Source organism: Armigeres subalbatus, chromosome 1 (assembly GCF_024139115.2).
Source record: "Armigeres subalbatus isolate Guangzhou_Male chromosome 1, GZ_Asu_2, whole genome shotgun sequence".
Lineage (NCBI taxonomy): Eukaryota > Metazoa > Arthropoda > Insecta > Diptera > Culicidae > Armigeres > Armigeres subalbatus.
In genome coordinates, this window is record NC_085139.1 from 136132410 (window position 1) to 136147592 (window position 15183).

At 35.8% G+C, this 15183-nt stretch overlaps 1 protein-coding gene across 2 annotated transcripts; it reads left to right on the plus strand.

Moving 5' to 3' along the window:
* Window positions 1-4304: 4304 nt before the first annotated feature.
* LOC134206649 (uncharacterized) lies at window positions 4305-12031 on the plus strand. 2 transcript variants are annotated; one of them, XM_062682383.1, is made up of 4 exons: window positions 4305-4539; window positions 5437-5607; window positions 5671-5753; window positions 10489-12031. In XM_062682383.1, the coding sequence occupies exons 1-4, from the start codon at window positions 4366-4368 to the stop codon at window positions 11954-11956; spliced, it is 1896 nt and encodes a 631-aa protein (XP_062538367.1). In that variant the 5' UTR covers window positions 4305-4365; the 3' UTR covers window positions 11957-12031. The 2 variants fall into 2 exon arrangements, with proteins under 2 accessions (XP_062538367.1, XP_062538362.1); XM_062682378.1 differs by having other exon boundaries at window positions 5437-5753.
* The last annotated feature ends 3152 nt before the right edge of the window (window positions 12032-15183 follow it).

The following is a 15183-nucleotide window of genomic DNA, read 5'->3' on the forward strand; positions in this document are numbered from 1 at the left end:
ATGAAACATTATGGATCACGAGAATAGAAGCGAAAAATAGAAAATTTGTTCGACATGCATTGAGGAATCTGCCGTGGCGTGACCCGTTAAATTTGCCTCCTTATAAACACCGTTGTGCCTTACTAGTAATTGAACCACTACATGTACGTCGTAAAACTAACCGGGCAGTTTATGGCGCCAAATTAATACATAGTGAAGTCGGCTGCCCTGCTCTGCTGGAACGTGTTCGTTTTTATGCCCCTGAACGTATCCTTCGATCGAGGCAACTGATACAACTATCAGCTAGGATAACTATTTATGGAGCCAATGACCCAATCAACTCTATTTGCAGAGCATTTCGAGAAGCATATTCTTTATTCGACTTTAATTTATCTACCGAAGCATTTCGACAACGTTTGCGTACATCACGTATATTCAATTAATTGTTTAGTATAATTTAATTAAGTATAATACATTAAGACCATGGTGTCAGATGGATACAACAGTAAATAAATAAACTGCCTCACACCTGCTACGACCCGGATAGGGTCGGACAAGATCCCATTGTGCAGTACACTACACGGGAAGGCCTCGTACTGTGCCTCGATAGGGCTGATGATTTTCTCAGGGACCCTCTTGCGCCTCAGGGAGCACCACATATTCTCGTGATTGAGACGGTCGAAAGCTTTTTCGTAGCCAATGAATACCAAGTAAAGGGACTCTTGGAAATCGTCGACCTGCTCCAGAATGATACGGAGCGTGACAGTATGGTCCACACATGATCTTCCGGCACGGAATCCGGCCTGCTGCCGCCGGAGAGTCGCATCGATCTTCTCCTGAATCCGGGCTAGGATAACTTTGCATAGAACTTTGAAAACGGTGCACAGCAACATAATGCCTCGCCAGTTATCGCATACAGTTAGGTCAGGTTGATCGCTTATTAGCAGCGATGCTGCTATCAACACAAATGATGCATTAACTATTCTACAATATCTGGGATATCGCTACTTTTCCGGCCGAGTGGCTTCAATGCGTCTTAGCGTCCCAATAAAAGAGAATCTGATGTAGATATCTGACAACTATCAGGGCATCTTGTTACTGTAGGGGAAACTGGACACACATGATCCCCACTTTTTGTTTAGGATATTTCTCGATGTACAATGCACAGATTTGCACGCTTCTTGATGGACTTGATAAAGAATTTAATAAGCTATTCAAAAACGTCATTGGAAGCAATTATTTGTTCATGAAAGTTACCAAAAAAATCGATTTTGCCAAAAGATAGAAAACTTGGCATTTTCAAAACTTGCGGGAGACTTGATCCCCATATAGGGGGAAACTGATCCCTTTATGAGCTGTTCCAAGTCTAATGAAAGGTTGAATTGGTCTAGCCTCAAATCCTAATAATTCTTCGTAGTCTACCGTAATATCAGTCGTGCGAAAATTAAATATTGTTGGTATTAAGCAAGGCAAGTATTTTAGTTCTCGAATAGAGTAATAGTGACAGATATAATGTCTGCTATAGCTTAGCTTAGCTTAGCTTAGACTGACTGTACATATCAATGGTTGCTACTCCGTGATTGATCAGAACTGGTGCAAATTGCACTACGATCCAAGTGAATAGTGGTTGAGATTTACCAACTATTCTCGAAGTGCACGTTTCAGCAGCTCGCAAATGTTGATCAATAACGGCGCCGGCCAAGTCCTTACAGTCAGTTGGGAAAAGGAGGGAATGTGAGTGTGTGGTAATTGTTGCTACTAGAGACCGAGAACACCTCTGCATCTCCACATTTACCACGGGAAGGAAGTAGTGTTAGTTGGATGGGGTAATCAGTAACATAGATCGGGATTCACCATGGAAAGTGATGTGACCTATGAAACTTCTACTCAGCATTATTAGCATTTCCTTAATTTGTTCAATTGTTCATTCTTCGCGAGAATAAACAATCAATCGCTCAAAGTGAGCGATTGTTCATTTGAATTTCGGATTAGACGCCCGCGTTATCATTTCATTAACGTAAGAAAAGTAAAAAAGAAACGGGATTGAAAATAATTGATAGTAATCGAAAAGCTAATGTTATTCAGCAACCCTTATTTTATCTCTATTTGACGTTAAGTAAGAATGTAAATTTACGTTCATTTTACATGTCGTTTATTTTGCATTACTTTCGCGCGCGCGTGTGTGTCACTTGCCTTGACCAGTATACCGTAATCAGGATCTCACTGGTATTTTAATCCTGATGTGCCGGTTGGCACTCGTGTTGGGCTTGTGCGCTTTGAGCGGCACACGGTCGCTTCCCAGTCTACATAAAATCGCACATGGTGCAATACAAGATGCTAAAATGGAGACGATATACATACATGTTGTGTGGAAAAGTACCTCTATCGCCTGCACTTCAGCATCCTACACGACACCATATACGTTCATGTGTTGACTGGGTTTGTTAGGGCCTGCTTATGGACACATGCAGCTTTTTGTAGAGGTTTAACAGAGCCCACTGTCAAACCCCACCACATCCTAGGCAGGCCCCCTAACTCGCAGTGGCCATGGGGAGGGGTCGTCAAGCCCTTGGACATAGTCCCTGCTGCCCCTTAGTGACAGATATAATGTCTGCTATAGCAGCAAAATTGGCCATTTTCTCCACTAACTCCACTTTTCTTTCTAACCATTCACTCCACTAAAAGACAGTGGTCATATCACGACAACCATGATGTTCCCAAGAGGATCTCTCTTTGTGATTGATACAGTTATGATACCAAAAATGGTTGATCGATACATAAATATATATTTGTAATTTTAGAATCTTATTATTCTATTAAATCTCTGAAAATTGGCCACACTGCAAAAAACTACAAACAAAGGCGTTTGATATAGAGGCGTTTCATTTCTACTCCGTTTATGATAAGTTTTTTCGAGTGAAACTTGTGAGAATAATATTAAATTATAGCTCATTCTATTGCTATTTTCCCCATCTAACCGCGGATAGTGCTCAAATTTAATTTGAAGTCGCACAGTGAACATTTTTGCAAATAATATCCCGCTTGGTTGGTTTGCCACAGAGCGTTAATGATTAATCATAAATTTAATCATGATTAATGAATAATCACTAAAATTAATCATTAGCTTAATCGTTAATCACAACAAACTGGTTAATAATCGTTATTCATTAATCATAATCATTGGTTGGAACAACAAATCATTAATCATCAATCTTAATCATAAAAACTATGCACATAATCGTTAATCATTAATCATAATCATTGATATTTCTAATGTAATCATTATTCATTAATCATGAATTATGAAGCAGATTTTAATCAATGAATAATTTAAAAAGTTCATCTAGCAACACTGAGACTGAACATTCATCGACCTTCAACAAAACATGTGTGGCGTGCGAGTACGACACCTGTATAACCACACTGGAAGGTGGACGCAATAGTATTTGTAACACATTTATAAGCAAAGAGAAAGAGCCGAAGCAACATTCGCATCTTCACTCATCGTTCTCGAATATGTGTTTGCATTTTTCGATCGAAGGATAGGGTACGGTAAAATGATCAATAGTTAACCTCGTTGCTTATTTATTGAATGATTAGAGTAAATTTCCGATAACTAGTTCTACTCTTCCCTATAATATTACAAAGGTCATACACTCAATTAATACAACCGAATATCACCTTTGAATATGCATTCGAAAAAGTAATTTAAATTGGGTTTTATGATAGAATGTTTCATCGTTATAGTTGTAACTTCATAGTTGTATTTTCATATCCATATATCTTATTTTCAAGCTCCATTACAAAAGTTTTTCATATACTATACACTATACCCTTGTATACCCCTCAAACATTTTACAATTATTAACACTTCACAACATAAAAAAGCATAAGAACATTCGTCAGAATGTAAGTTGACTTTTCCCGGAAGAATTTGATAGGACGTAAACATAAATTACTATATAAATAAAGTGTGATCAAATCTAGAGAGTTCACTGCCGAGAAGGTCTTCACTATGAGTAATTTACCCTATATTTTATACGTGTGTAGTTTGTAGGTGGTTTTTGCGTTTATACCATTGTATATATAAAAAATCGATATGGTATGTGAGTATGTGTCCTAATGGCAAGCGCACATAAAAGGATAGGATTTGTTTCAACGGGAATAGTTTTTCGATGGAAACAAATCTATTTCTATGTGCTCGAAAGAGAAAGATGATTGATCAGCAAGCTCTATGTGTTTGTTTCGCAATACATTGCTCTGTCTCTAGAGAACGTGTCGTGTGATTCGAAGCCAGTCAGTTCAGCTCAAAGTGTCATCGGGTGTGCTATGTTTTTCCTTTGCTCGCGAAAATCGTGTGTTTCAGTTAGTGAGTGATTTGAATTCATGGAAATGGCTGAAGAATCAGCGAGTGAATTTAGTAGAATTTTAGATGGGGAGAAGTTTTTCAAAATCCTTAAAGTAGAAGGTGGAAGAAAGGTGGAGGCGAAATGCCTCAAGTGTGGGAAAATTGTGAAAGGAACGGCGAAGCAATCGACTAATTATTTATCGCACTTGAAGGTAAGCGTGAAAATCAGTCCACAGCAAAAGTGAAACAAAAGCTCAAAAAAATAAGTCCAAATATAACAGGTACTGTGTAAGTGTGTGTGTGTGATTGCACTTTAATTTCCATCCACACATGGACAGTAAAATTCTCGTAGGTGTACTTTTTCAAAAAGGCATATGTGGTATTATAAACAAAAGTTCAAACGTCGCTTTGTCCAATCTGATGATATTCCCTTGCAACGCCACCAACAGGTAGCGGAAGCCTTCCCCTACTTGATTATGGAGATAGATTACGTGAGAGTGCTATCAGGTTGAATAAATCGACGTTTGACTCTTTGTTCACAAAATCACATACGTTCTTTTGAATAAATACCCGTAAGTGAACAATATTATTTTGAATTTCTGATGACCGTTACAAATATTTAATTTAAATTATGTCCTACTGGTCTCCGAAAGGTCAAGAGGGAGGAATAAACAAAATAAATATTAAAATGGAAAAAATCATTAAAACTCCTCGGGTTTGTTAAAGAATGTTTTAAAAATCATCAAAATTGCCCGATTTTTTTTTTGTTGCCCCCTCAAAATATTTTTTTGGGCGAAAAAACCGAGAGGGGGGAGAAACATAATTGTATTTAAATATTTGTATCGGCCTAAATTCTTTTGTATAATAATTTCCTTCAAATTTCTTTTTAATAACAAATTTTTCCTAAATAGTTTTTACATGCCCGTCAGTAGAGTTTTTCTGATTTTGCATGATAACATATAACATAAATAACGAATAACAAAATGCCTAGTTTCCATATAAAATCAATTCCAACTTTTAGCTGATTTCCTTTCGACTTAATTTGAATCAATTGTTTTCTTTTTTTTTTTCAATATTTTTAATAGTACCATTTCTCATGTCTATTTCAGGAAAAAGGGCATGAAGAATGTTTGAACGAGTATTTAGCAGCTCCGAAAAAGAAGGTACAGTCCAAACCAAAACACTCGACGTGCCAAGAGAAATTACAATCGACGTTAAACTTTCCAACAATAAGTTGTACCTCATCCAGCAAAGCCGCGGAATCTAAGGCCGATACTCTCGTAACAGATTACATAATCGATGGTATACTTCCTTTGACAACAGTGCGAAAACTCTCTTTCAAGAAGCTTGTAAACGGACTGCAAGGCAAAAAACTGGATTCTCCAATCTTGTCATATGAGAAACTGGTTGGCTATTTGGATCAAAGGTAAGTCGTTTTACGATATAAACACAAATACACATATTGATATTACATATATTTACATTTATCAAATTGTTTTAATGCCGAATCTTTATCTGTGTCCTGGAGTAAAATGGCTGGCCACTTTGAACAGCTAGTATTTCAATATTTATGAACAAACGTTAGAGCAGTTCTTTTATCCAGAATCCTATCAAGATCTTTATCCGCATGAGAAAAAAAACTTTAAAATTAAACCGCACAGTTTATCACAAAATAATCCTGTATAATCGATTTTGCTCCACCACGCTCATTTGATTTTGTTTCATGTGCTGAGTGTCCTCCAAAAATTTGAGCCTTATTGGAGCCTTATTAGCACAAGTGGTTTCAAGTTCATATGAGTGATGCACTTTGACAAATTTTATGATCATGAAACCTGGATTGAAATCGAACTATTTCATCCGTCTAAGACGAGTTAAGTACTCTCCATTTAATTCCACCAATTATTTTGACAGTCTTTTGATTTCTTTGGCACTCTTGAAAAATAATTGAAATGGAATAAGGTGGACAAGAAGACGAACTTAGTTTTCAAACGAATGCACAACCTTTTTATTCTTATTCTTATTCTTTTTAATATTGCCTTCTTCAAATTACATTTCTTAAATAATGATGTTACAAGATATTTCTGATTATATTCACATCAAATAGTTTGTGAGAATAAAACACATTGACTTTAGAGCATCCCTCATATTTTTTCGTTATAAAAATATTTTGGACAATTGTGTATTTCGTCGGGATATTTTAATTATATGCGATGCAATGATGTCTGATGTTACAAGTTTTTGTAGTCTAACCAATGTTAACAAAAGTCCAACAACGAAATTCTTTTAACTCCTTAACCATAAATAATCAGTCTACTGGTCATTATAGTCTGTATTTTTAGATAACAAATGTGATGAAATAATTAACAAATGTAACAAATGTGATGTTATTGCCCAAATTCATCTAAAATCTTGTCACGTATGTACAATGTACTTACTAACATTGGTCACAATTAATTATTTCGTTTCATACTGTAGTCCTACATGTGTACGATTATGATTCAATTTTCGCGATGAAGACCTTAGCTGGTAACAAGACTATCTGTTATCGTTGTAATAAGTTATTATTCATTAACTATGCTTTTTCCATACTTTTTTTTGCACTTAATGTCATATATTGATTATTTTCGCCAGAATCAAATCACTTTTTTGATCGATTATTATTTTTTTATTTTTATGTGGACCATAATAAGTATCCTAGATGATAATACGGTTGGTATTATACTATGATATGACCTCTAGAACCATTTAAATATCATAAAGGACATTTTTTCGATAATTTTCGCAAAAAATCACCTCGTGTCCGTATTTTTTTATCGTACATTGTCAACCATTACCCAAAAAATATTTTTTACAAGAAAAGTTTTCGTGAAAACAAATTGCAAAAATATTATAATGGGACTGAGATATTCAAGTTTTGGTAAACCATGAATATTTGCTAATATATTAGAATTTATTGCACGTCTATTTGAACGACATATGGCAATTTAATTAGTATGATATAAAAACAATAGAATTGAATGTTCATCTATACATTTTTTTGTATTTTTATTATATTTTATTGCAACACCCTATTGTATTTTTTATCCGGGAAGTGTCTACCATTTCTATAAAAGGGGCCACTAAATTTATCTTAATTTAGGCCGCTGTAATTAAATGCTGGCTTGAAAATGAACTATTTCACATGCAAGATTGTTATTTTACTTTTTTGGTGCTGAAAACCATTTAAAAAAAAATTCGCCAGAGGATTCTAAAACAAATCAACGATCTTTTTCATCAATTCATGGGCATTTAACTTCATATTTTTTCCATTTCTAGCGGCTTTAAAAACTAATCCAACAGCAGAGTGCAAAAGTTTTCCTGGTTAAAAACCAGCACTTCATGCGGTCCTCGTTGTTTTGTAACTTATCTACCAAATAATAATTAAGCACACGCTATGATAAAACGATTCGTTTTCGCTCATTTTCCATCAAGGATCTTTCTTCACACAGCTGTGTAAAACACATTGAAATGCATCACTGGTGCCCCCATAATTGCAGCTTTTTTTAAAAAGGAATTTTTCATGGAGTATTATCCACCGAATCAGTTCATTGTCGCAACTGCTTGCGAAAAACATCTCTCATGGTGTGCTACATATCGTGAGTGTATACAGAGATGATAAGTGAAAGATTTTATCATTTCGCTTTGAATTCAATCTCTGGCAGCACAATCGGTGACTAAGGAGAACTGACTGATTATTAAAGGTTCTTTATTTAATAAATTCAGCCAAATTATACTTCAGCTTCCATTCCACACTTTCGATCCGCGACCAGTAGCACGTGCACTATTGGTCATTGAGAAAACCGATTAAGAGAGTATAAACCTTGAGTTCAATTACTAAAATATCTGTTAGTCTAGATGAGTTCAAATCAACTCCCAGTTCACAGAATCATAGCAGCTTAGAATCACACTCCTCTAATGCAAGATCTTTATCAGTGAGCCATTCTGTATCACTGTGATAATTAGCACAGCGCGATGGTTGTTCTGTTTCGTAAACTAATTACATCAAAGTGTATAGATTACGATGAAGTAGTTTTATGCTCTTTACGTAGTAGTAGTAGATTTATGCTTTATACTCAAGAGGTCGGTGATTCAATTCCAGGCTATTCTCTTAAAATAATAAATATTGCAAACATTACTGCCGTGGTGATTAAGAGGATGCAAATGTGAGCTTTGTTAGATTGTGATTGTACAGTATACTTCGTCGTAGGTCTCCGAGCAACAATATCAATCACGATAATTGTTCCTTTGATTCTCAAGAAGATATTTGTTCAGAATTTATAGTTCTCTTATTAATACCTATATAGCGGAATGCCTCGATCATCACACTTCTTAAAATCTATTTGAGTGTTTCCGATTTTTTTCAAAAAAAAAAAAGAGTTTAATTAAATGTTTGATGATTCTCCTTCAAATTTTAAAATTCTAATAATTGTTCTATGGCCATATTTTTATATTTTATATTTGTTTCGAATGGAAGTTCTGGAGACGAGTTGGGTGGTTTAGTTGCTACTGCTTCTACAACAGGAGGTGTAGGCTTTTCTTTTCAATCTTCAATTATCTGTGTTTCATGTTCTACTCAGTGATGAATTTATTACGTAAATAAAAACCACTATAATACAGTCAAACCTCCATAAGTCGATATTGAAGGGACCATCGACTCATGGAAATATCGAGATGTGGAATAGGAAATCCTTGTGAAACTGTTTGAAGGGACCATCAGAGTAGCCTAGAAAATATTTTTTAATATGGCATAATTTGCTTCCATGAGTCGATATCGAGTCATGGAACATCGACTCATGGAGGTTTGACTGTAAAGTATACATAAAATAACATTGTAAACCTTTACAACTATAGTTTATAGTAGGTATACTAAATATCTTTCAAGGTAACAAATCTAATATTACCTGTATCATCTTTATTAAGCAGATGTCCATCTTTTTCCTAAGCATTTGCAAGGACATTCCCAGTAAAGGATGTGTGCCACCGTTTTTGGCATAAAGTCGCCGCTGACATTTTTGTAACGGCGCGCCATTGTTTAAAATCTGTTACGCCACTCATCTATACATTTTAAGTTTTAATTGATTTCGAATGTATGTTTCGGAAAACATCCAGTGGAAATTTCTGAGATCTTTTAGAGAAATTCTCTTACAATGTCTCAATTCATTTTCTTAAACATTACCATTTAAACATGGAAGAATTCCCCTTCAAACTCCGCGCAATTTCTCGTTGGAATTTTGCGTTTAGATTAGATAAAATTGATAATTCTTTAGATTTTTCGAAAAAAAAAATTTTATCGAAATTTTCCGTAAAAATTTGGAGGAATTTCATTTTGAAATCCAATGAAGTGTTTAGAAATTCTGAACAACTTCCTGTTTAAATTCAGACTTTTGTGAAATTTGAGTAGAATTTTCGTTTAAATTTCAAACAATTTTATGTTGTAATTCCGTGGTATAAACGGTAAAAATTTGGTGAAGAATTGATGTGGGTCTACCGGAAAACTTTCCTTGGAGATTCCGAGCAAATACTTATGGAAACACTGAATAACTTCGTGTCCTGTGGAAACTCAGAAGAAATTAGCGTAGAAATTTAGCAGAATCTCTCGTGGAAATTTCGAACAATTTCTGTGAAAATTCTGAAAAATTACCTTTTGGAAATTCTTATTAGTTTTTTTTTTGTGTGAAATTTCGACAACTTTACCGTGAGAATTTTGAAAAATTTACCGTGATAACTCCTGAGACTTCTGTGCGAATTCAGAAAAAAAGTCCCGTAGAATCTTTTGGGAAATTATAAGATTCTCACAATGATCTTTTAGTCCTAATTTCAAGATTCTTTTTCTAATTCATGAGATTACAAAAAAAATCTCAAACTATGCGTTGAACGACAGATTACGACTGTATAGCCGAAATATAACTGTGTAAGGATTCAATTTCAAATTTAAGGTCAAACTTTATTCAAACGCTAATATTTTCTTCGAAATATAACTAGCTTTTTTGAAATCCTAATGTAATGAACAGATGTATACGGAATAAGCAGCATCTCTAGTTTCTATTGTTTCTGTTTCTATTTTTAAGCAGATCATATTCAGTTTCTATATCTCTTGGAAATGAACTCTCTTGTCTTTCCAGAGTTGCTGAATTTGTGATTAGCATGAAAAAGGTAATCTTCAACACTAAATTCATCTGCGTAACATGTGATGCTTGGTCTGGCGCAGGTCGCAATTACTTAGGCGCCACTATCAGTTGCATAGCACCAGGTGACCGAGGGTTGAAACGAAAGTCATATGTAATTGCACTTCAAAGATTTGATGGCGCACATACATATGACCGCATCCGTGATGTGCTCTTGAATCTGATGGACAAATACGAAATTCCTCTAGATAAAGTTGTGGGAGTCGTTACGGATGGAGGTAGCAATTTCATCAAAGCTTTTGAGGTTTATGGATCACAATTCAGAGATTACTACATTGATGCTGATAATAAGGATGATAATGAAGCAGAATTAACCATCGTCAATATTGACGATGGCGTCCTTGAAGGTTTGGAAGCAGATACACGCCAAAGAAAACTTCCTCCTCATTTCAAATGCGTACCCCACACCTTACATAGAATTGCGTCCGCTGATGTTGGAAAGCTGCTCTCCTCCAATAAAACATCTTCCGTCCAAGCTTTAAATAAGGCACTGTCCTATAGCAGCGAACTTTGGAAGCTTTGTGCTTATCCAAAACAACGTGAGAAAGTTCAACAAGTCTGTGGAAAACTTTTCATCAAGCCAATCGACACAAGATGGAACAGCATGTTCCGTGCTATCGAAAGAGTAGTGCAGATGTTCGATAAGCTAGACTCACTGTACAAAACATTCCCGGATATTAACAGGCTGAGCGATTATCATAGAACACTTTTGAAAGAGTATCTTATTATTATGGAGCCAATTGCGAATGCAATCGATGATCTGCAAAGTGACAGCGTTTTTCTTGGCGACTTCCTACCTTCGCTAATCCTCGTTCAGCAGCTGCTTAAAGAAATTCATACTACTCACTTATCAATTCTAAAGGATCAGGTCCTTGGGTCTCTGGAATCCAGATATGGAGACGAGTTGAATTTCGAATCATCTGAAAACTATATTGTAGCGGCGGTTTCACATCCAGCGCATAAGCTTTTGTGGATTCAGGATGCGGATAAGAGAAAAATGTGCCAAGATATGCTTTTCAACTATATGCAGAAGGAAGTTTGCAGCAAGTTAAAGGTACCTCACGAAGAACCCATCGCTGCACAGAGTTCAATGCTGCAGCACCGACGGTTGCAGTTTTTATATAATAAGATTCCATCGACATCAACCTCCGATTCAGAATTGAGCATCGAACTGCATGGCTTTTTGAACGAAGAGAGTGGAGAACTCCAAACACTGGAAAAGTTCCCATCGGTTAAACAAGTCTTCCTTCGGTTCAACACCCTACTACCGTCTCAAGCTGGGTCGGAACGCTTGTTTTCTTACGGAAAGCTTATTCTATCTCCTCGCAGGCAAACGCTCAATGACAAACAGATTGAAAGTCTGGCCTTGCTGAAGTGCAATGCGCAAGGAAACGTAGAAGATTAAATTAAATCTTACTTTTTTCGTTAACATGTAAACAATGTTGTAACAAATTGATTTTATGCCTAAATAAATACTTGAAACCCAAAACACAAATACATGCATCTCTTTAATTAAGACACTTCTTTTTCTCAGCTTCCTTATTTATAATCTTGAAAGGTACAGATTGACACTCACGTGAACTCATCGGAAATCAGGGGCACTTTGTATCATTCATGGACCCTCATTGACAGGAATGGAAACACATTGGCTTTCACAGGAACTAACAAACTTGTACCAACGGCAATCGAAGCTATCAGTACACGCCATACGCATGGTCTTCTTCTTCTTCAATGGCTCTACATTCCAACTGGATGGTTCTCTACTTAGCATTCTATTAGCATTTCCTCAGTTATTAATTGAAAGCTTTTATATGCTCGCCATTGCATGAGTATGTTTTTTGTGCCAACTACAATGGATAAACTATGCCCAGGGAGTCGAGAATGCTTCCAACCCGAAAACATCCTAGGCCGGACTGAGAATCGAACTCGCCATCGCCGGACTGGCAATCTTACGTCTTCGCTCGCAAGGCTGCTGGAGCTGTAGGTCCCACGCATTGTCATCATGTCCAATTCCAGTTACGTAGCTGCCATTACTGAATGTCTGTATGAACTTTTCGAATATTTGCGGATTACGCAAAGAATGTTATTGCAATTCTTAAAGACTAATTCGCAATAATCTGTTATGCATTGACACAGAAACTAATAGCACTTATGGAAATCATAGCGCTCAGTACCACTCATTTGTACCCATTGACACACGTAGAAACTGGAATTCATGTACGCATCCACTAACGTTGGTTAGCAGTCATTAGCTCCCACAAGAACTCGGCATTCATGGGAGTGCATTGAAGGGTTGCAAATTGGCAATGTTCCGGGGGGGGGGGTGAACCCGAGAAGAAGGAGCCCTATTCAACGGTCTAAATAGGATAATGATATTATGCAAAAGCGAAGATTCGACAAAACGTAAAAAAAATAAAATCATTGATAATCAGTTTATTCATTATCATAATTCAAGAATCGTTGGTAACGATCGTTGAAACGAGTGCTTTGATCATTAATCATTATCCATTATTCGTTTCTAACGCGTTACGTAAATTGTTGAAAGAGCGATTTAATCATTATTCAATATTCATTATTAATTGCTAACGTTTTAATCATTATTCATTATTCATTAATCATTGTTAAAGATTTAATCATTATTCATTATTCATTAATCATTGTTCAAGATTTAATCATTATTCATTATTCGTTAATCATTGGTTGAAGTTATTTATTCATTATTCATCATTCATTAATCATTGGGCTATCTGATTCAATCGTTAATCTTCAATCATTATTTGCTGCAAAACACGATTTAATCATTAATCACAAATCTTTAATCGTTGAAAATGTGATTTAATCGTTAATCGTTAATCATTAATCAAAGTGAAATTATATTTAATCAATAATCATAATCAATAATCATATGTTTCTGAAACAAATCATTGCTAATTTAATCATTCGTAGTACTTGGTTAATCATTAACGCTCTGTTGCCATCGTCTGGCTTTTTCGTTTGTTTTGCTTTTTCTGCTTTGTTCGACGCGCGGGTGCAACATGACCAGAAACAGCAAGTGTGATGCGGACCATTGTTTTGGTTCCTCCGGCTCTCGCAGTCAAAAAATAAACTGCGAACTCTGTGCTAAGAGCTTCCACTGCAAATGTGCTAATGTGAATAACTCGATAGCAAAAACAATTCGCGACTGTCCCGGTGCTTGTTGGCTGTGTTCCTTCTGTCGTTTGCCTGAGAATCGCTCGCAATCAGCCTCGGATTCTATGGATCTACTTCTACAGCGATCGACTTCCAACCTAAAACTTACCGGTGCTGTTATGGATACGTTGAGGGCCCTCTTTAGCCGTGCGGTAAGACGCGCGGCTACAAAGCAAGACCATGCTGAGGGTGGCTGGGTTCGATTCCCGGTGCCGGTCTAGGCAATTTTCGGATTGGAAATTATCTCGACTTCCCTGGGCATAAAAGTATCATCGTGTTAGCCTCATGATATACGAATGCAAAAATGGTAACCTGGCTTAGAAACCTCGTAGTTAATAACTGTGGAAGTGCTTAATGAACACTAAGCTACGAGGCGGCTCTGTCCCAGTGTGGGGATGTAATGCCAATAAGAAGAAGAATTAATATATTTTATGATAATATTGATTCCAAAACAAATATTTCTAGTGCCGTTCATTTAAATGCATCAATATTCTTTTTGAGTTAGAATTTCAGTTTTATATCTATGGGTTTGTATCCATGTTTTCACCGTAAGGAAAAATTAATAAAAAATAGTCGACGAAGCAGAATAAATACTCATATTCAAATTGCGCAAACATTTTCCAAAGCGCAGTCCCAACCAAATTGCATTATTTGTTATATAAAGCACTTCTTATAGCTTTCCTCTTAATGCCTTTCATATATGATGAAAATACATTTCAATTTGATAATATTCCTTGAAAATTGAGTTAATATGGCCAATAATAGTGCGGTATCCTATAATGATGTATATCAAAATCAATTTGATTCATTCACGAATTCCCCCAGAAGTACTTGAAGTATTCTCATGCTACTTTCGTACCTATATGTTTAAACCGTGTGACCAATTTGGTTGACTGCAAACTGAATAGCTAGTTTGCAGTCAACCAAATTCCGATTTTTAGCGCATTTAAAATCTGCCTCGTTAGTTTCATGAACCCGTCTTTACTCAACATTTTCATTTAGGTTTTACTGTCCTACTGTCGAATTTCAGCTGGATTTCTGCCACATTCTATATAGATTTGAGTGCGATTGTGTTGGTTTATGCACGGCTGTTGTATTTTGTTGTGTTCATATCCTACCATGATTCACTCAGAAAAACAATCCTTGAAATGTGAGTTAAATAGTGACAAGGGATATTTCAAATAATTTTGTGGATAAACAGATGAATAAATAGATTAAAAATGTTTCATAGTTGTAAATTTATTAAGTATTTTCAGAGTGTGAGATCATTGTTTCTCAATAAAAAGTAATAATAAATAATTATTTTATTAGCTTGTCACTAACTTAACCAAAGTGTTCATCGGGAGTTGATAAACGGATGGTAAGTATATTTGGTAAAAGGCTACACTGTGACTGTAGCAAATTCGCATCCAGTGAATTTTCTCGAAAGACTTTTAGACTGAA